The sequence below is a fragment of the Anopheles merus genome, unplaced genomic scaffold (genome assembly GCF_017562075.2).
Source record: "Anopheles merus strain MAF unplaced genomic scaffold, AmerM5.1 LNR4001206, whole genome shotgun sequence".
NCBI classification, from domain to species: Eukaryota; Metazoa; Arthropoda; class Insecta; order Diptera; family Culicidae; genus Anopheles; species Anopheles merus.
In genome coordinates this window covers 1-5840 of record NW_024428786.1, presented here as the reverse complement: position 1 = coordinate 5840, position 5840 = coordinate 1, and the positions used below count along the sequence as shown (strand labels likewise).

At 36.3% G+C, this 5840-nt stretch overlaps 1 protein-coding gene across 2 annotated transcripts; it reads left to right on the top strand.

The window, feature by feature from the left end:
* The first annotated feature begins 620 nt into the window (after positions 1 to 620).
* Positions 621 to 2744, top strand: LOC121603369. Of its 2 annotated transcripts, none has more exons than XM_041932023.1 (3): positions 621 to 1419; positions 1501 to 1762; positions 1963 to 2744. In XM_041932023.1, the coding sequence occupies exons 1-3, from the start codon at positions 1352 to 1354 to the stop codon at positions 2143 to 2145; spliced, it is 513 nt and encodes a 170-aa protein (XP_041787957.1). In that variant the 5' UTR covers positions 621 to 1351; the 3' UTR covers positions 2146 to 2744. The 2 variants fall into 2 exon arrangements, with proteins under 2 accessions (XP_041787957.1, XP_041787956.1); XM_041932022.1 differs by having other exon boundaries at positions 1501 to 1808.
* Positions 2745 to 5840: the final 3096 nt, after the last annotated feature.

Below are 5840 nucleotides of genomic sequence, written 5' to 3'. Positions count from 1 at the left end.
TCAAAAGAAAAAAAATTAAAATAGTTCGATCTGGACCAGTCATATGGTTAACTTTTAATAAATATTTGAAATTTAACAAACCCTGTTTTCCATACAAACGCATGCTTTTAAATTGAACTGTCAACCAAGTATCAAGTGTTCAATTAAAAAGCATGCCAACGAATAAGCGTTGAACTACAGTCAGAATTCAATAGTTTGTATCAGAATTCCGGTTTTTTTTTAATTTCACAAAAATCTCATGGCCTGCCGAGAAAAATTTCATTTTTTGTATGGAAAAACGTGCCAACTAAAAAGCACATACTCAATAGTTGGCATGGAATCGAAGTTCAACCAATGAGTTCAGATTGTTCTGTTAATTTGTTCTTTTGATCAAATAGCCATTGCCCAAGAGAAATGTAATAATAATTTTCTTTACCTGTGTATCTGCATAATGGTGTTGCTAAAAATCAAAGCATTACCCTGGTTTATACAAGGATTCAATGGGTAAATATCTAAACATTACACTGCTAGTGTTTATCCTGTTACATAAGTACCTTAAAATAAAGGTACAGGTCCGTTACATAAGAAAATAGAAAATCCTACCTCTTTCCTGTCTTATAAAAACCCGCGCAATTTTGTTTGTGTCAATACGATTCGGGCAGTCGTTTCACTCGGTGTTGTTATGCATGCTCTGTACAGTTATAAATTTTGTGCAATACTGTTATAATACAAGTGCAGAATAATACAAGTGTATATTTTAAATATTCAACGTGCCGTGAATTTCACTCAATCACAACAATGTCGGCCAAAGACCAACGGAAGTCAGGATCCATGTATAGATTCATAGAAGCCAATAATAAAAAGCTTGATGCTGAATTGTTTGGAGAGAGTAGTGAAGCTGGGCCAAGTAAAATTCAGACAGCTACGTCAAATGTAGAGTTCCGTGAACACCCGCATTGTGGTAAGTGCAAAATAAAAAAATTAAAATTTGTGACCAATGCAAATTAAACACAATTATAATACTTATTTTTTATCTACTCATTTCAGAGAACCATCCTTGTCCATTTGATGAATACATCTTGCAAGAAGAATACGTCAGTGATTGGGTTACTATCGATGCATTCGACGATACGGAAGTATATGAAGAGGTCAACGAAGATTACGATGAAGCCGAGGAAACTATGCACAGCACCACAAGAGTCTCAACACGAGGAGGAACCATTTGATGAGCTTATTCGAAATTGGGCATTAAAAACATACCAAACACATCAAGCTCTAAATGGACTATTAGAAATTTCACGTAAAAAAAACGGACTACCAGCTGCCGAAAGATGCGCGCACGTTGCTTAAGACAAGGCAATGTGGAAAAGAAATGTACCCTATAGCAGGGGGAGAATTTTGGTTCCCTGGGGTACGATCGGGTCTCAAGGATCACTTTCGGTAAGAAAGCAATAGTCTTAAATACGATGATTACTTTTTACTAATATTATATGTTTTTTTCTGTATTTTGTATCTTTACAGCGATGTGCCACCAAGAGTCAGCAAATTTTCGTTGTACTTTTCGATTGATGGACTTCCACTGCACAAGAGCACTCGAAAACAGTTTTGGCCCATATTAATGAGCATTCAAGAAATGCCGGAAGTTCCAGTATTGATGGTGGGCAACTTTTTTGGTGAATCGAAACCAAAGAGTGTTGAGGAATATCTGCGTCCGCTTGTCGACGAGCTAAATGGGTTGATGGATAATGGCATTGTAATAGCCAATAAGCTAATCGAAATACACGTAAGAGCTTTCATCACGGACTCACCAGCACGAGCATTCATAAAAGGTAAATTATAAAAATTCTCTTAAATTTAATGATACATTTGCTTTCTCTTCTATTGGCATAACGTTCTGCGCGGAAAAAAAACGTCCCTATATAGGCTTTTGCGACTTATTTACTTATGAGGTGTATTAATACATATTTTTAAATTTTCTCACAGGTTCAGTTTACTTCAACCACACACATGGTTGCCAAAAATGTACGGTACAAGGAAGATATCACAGCGCACACCGAGTTACATGTTTCCCGGGAATGGATCATCCAGCAAGAACGCATGAAGATTTCGTCCAATCAAATTACGGAGCACATCATCGGGAAAAAAAACGCCTCTCATGGATCTTAAGAACTTAAGAAAGCAGATTATTATAGCAGATCGTTTGCACCTCTTTGACTACGGCGTAACAAGAACAATGCTGAAAGGATGGAAATCAGGCAAATTAGGAGGGGGTGCCAAGTGGTCTGAAGAAACAATAAGCAAGATTTATGCTTTGCTGAAGGAGGTGGAACTTCCTTTAGAGTTTCATCGCAAACTCCGTTCTGTTGAAGACATTGGATTGTGGAAAGCTAGTGAGTTCCAAATGTTTCTGCATTACGCGAGCTTTATCGTTTTGAAGGATGTATTAACAGATGTACAGTATGACCATTTTATGAAGTATTACTGTGCGGTAACATTGTTATCATCCGAAGTGTATAAGAATGATTGGCTTGAGGCGAAACGCTTGCTAAGAGAGTTCGTTTTAGAATATGGTGTTATCTACGGCGAACATTGCATCACCAGCAACATACATAGTTTGTTGCATGTGTATGATGATGTAGACACATTCGGCCCGCTTTACACCATTTCATCTTATCCCTTTGAAAGTAAGCTCCAGCATGTCAAGAACTGTCTTCGAAACGGTCATAAGGTTTTGGTGCAGGCTGCAAATAGGATATCGGAGCAAAACCCACATTGCGTCATCAAGTACAACAAATCCATCTTTTCCATTTTTGAAAACCAAAACTAATGGAGTAGCATTGCACATTAATCGACAATTAACTCTTTCTCCTGGTTTTCAGTCCAATTGGTTTTTGACTCATGATAACATAGTTAAATATTGTAGCGCAGAACAAAAAGATTCAACTATAAAAATTAATGGGAGAGCATTCAATTATATAACGGAAACCCTCTCGTACTATATTTCACCTTTTATGAAGGATATATATGAAGAAAATATTAGTAACCTTCGTACCGATGAAATGGTATTTTTACCCAGGGATATAAAGTGAATTAGTAGCTATTAAAACTACTGATAACTCTTAGTGTTAGTTCCCTTTCTCAGGACGTTAACCGAATAAAACGTAAAAAATCGATCTTATATAAATATTATTAACGTTTAATTATGTAAATAATTAAAGAAATACATGTACTTTCTGTTTAACATATAAATATTGTTTTACTTTAGTATTTATATATTATATATATTATTATTATTATATATTTAATATTATTATTATATATATATATTATATTATATATATATATATATATATATATTATATATATAATATATATATATATAATATATATATATAATATATTCAACAAATTCAACCCTCTCTTATTTGAGAGGCGATGGGACTGTCGAATAAGAGGGGTTTTCAAATTACAGAGGTTTAAGTGAATGAGAGGTCCATACAAACAAGAAAGAGACAGAACATTTAGTAAGCAGCCTTAACTGTTGCTATAGGAAACTGCGAACAGAATCGCTAATTTGAGCATAGATCTTTCAATAACCATGGCAACACCATACACAAATAAGAGGGATACAGATTTCAGAGGTTTTCCAAATTAGAGGGACAAAAATGTACTGGAAATCAAGGGACTGTGAAAAATGTTCAAATAAGAGAGGTTTCTCAAATTGGAGAGGTGTCAAATAAGAGATGGTTCACTGTATATATATATATATATATATATATATATAATATATATATATATATAATATATATATATTATATATATATATTATATATATATTTATATATATATATATATATATTCTTTTAGGTATAACATGTAACTAATCTTTGTATTTATTTATATTTATTCAGATCACAGTCCGTTGCCATAAATTTATCGTGTTTGTATACGGTATTACTATATACAAAATATATATATAATAAATCCAATGAAATGCTTCATTCCTTATACATCACACAGATAATTATCAAATCAAATAAATTCCTGACAGTCTACTTCTGACAGTTCTGTCTAAAAATAGAGAAACTTACAGCCACAAAATTACTTTTAAAGCGTAGCAACCGCGTCATAATCTTTAATTTTACAGATGTTAGTATCATGTTATGAAGCATTTAGGTAGTATTTTGATTGCACATTTAAAGTTAATATAAATTTTATTGGTTATTAAGGCAAGAATTCATATTATGATAAAATAGTTCATATTAGCTATGTCATAAAGTAACATTACTTATAATAATATGTACATGTTATAATGATAGTAGTGCAGTGCATAATTTTTCGACTAGAATCCAAATAAACTTTGGTATCAATATGAACATCTTATACTAACGCTACTTAAGCTCATAATGATAAGACTAAAGTTTGAATTATACGTTAATTTAAAAATATTCATATGTACATATGTGACAGCTTATAGACGTTTAGGAATACATAACATATGTATACAGGTTAACTATCTTAATTAACTAAATTAACTAACTTAAAAATTTTCTATTGTGACAAGTCGATTTCCTTGAACCCTCCAAATTCAAGCGTTGAGTAGCATGCTCCAACTTTGATTTCATAAACTTTTCTACAAAAAGGTCATCGACTTCTATCCCTAAGTGATTTTTTCCGACAGCCCTAAGCAAACGTAATACATGCCGGTAATTACAAAACGGTATTTTTTTCCAGATGACCCTTTCCAACTGCAAGAAGCGAAAAATGTTCTATCGAAAAGGATCCAAAGCCTCATGTAACCTTGAATGCATCCTGGCTGGTAATATCGGCATCGATTCTTTGTACATAACAAAAAAAAAAGAATTCATTATTTTCCAAAATAGCTTCCAGCTCTCTAGCTGCTGCACGTTGGACACTACAGTAATATTAAATGTATTTACATTCCTTCGAAGTCCTTTCATAGGATTCATTGTTAAAGAAACAGAGCAAGTATTTGTGCATTTCGAGCATCCTGTCTAATAAGCAGCTTTCGGCAAAGCGGACAGCAGCAAGACGGGTGGCTTGCTTCTTGCGGCTGTGTTGCAGCAGAAGCATCATCGCTAGAAACTTCCATCATTGATACAGCTGATGTTGGCTTGAGAACATCTGCGCTGACAATCCTTGCTTGCGGGCGTGTCGCAGCAGAAAAACCACCTCCGGATGCTGCAATAACAGTTGCAGACGACGATAACCGTTGTCCTGCGGAGCATTTAGCCATTCCTGGCGGTTTTGCTGCAGCAGCGACAACACCTCCAGATGCTGTCACCACCGCTGAAGACGACGTCAACTGTTGCAATCCAGAATCAACAGCATTTCCTGGCGGGCGTTCCGTAGCAACAACGCCACTGGAAGTTGCTTGTGGTGATGTAGACGGCAACAGTTGTCCTCCGGCGGCAGCGGCAACACTCTTGGCTGTCTCCACCGTTGCAGCCGACGGAAGCCGTTGTCCTCCAGTATGAACAGCAACAACAACACCACAAGAGCTGGTCCCAACTGTTGCAGCCGACGGCAACCGTTAACCTCTGGCGTGTACAACACTTCCTGGCGGACGTGCAGTAACAGGAAAACACCGCTGGAACTTGCGTTTGTTGATTCAGACGGCAACCGTTGACCTCCGGCGGCAGCGACAACACTCCTAGATGCTGTCACCACCGTTGCAGCCGACGGCAGTCGTTGTCCTCCAACATGGACAGCATTTCCTGGTGGGTGTTTTGCAGCAGCAACAACGCCTTTGGATGTTGTGTTCGCCAACGCAGATGACGGCAAACGTTGTCCTACGGCATGGACAGAATATCCTTGCGGGCGTGTCGCAGCAGCAAAAC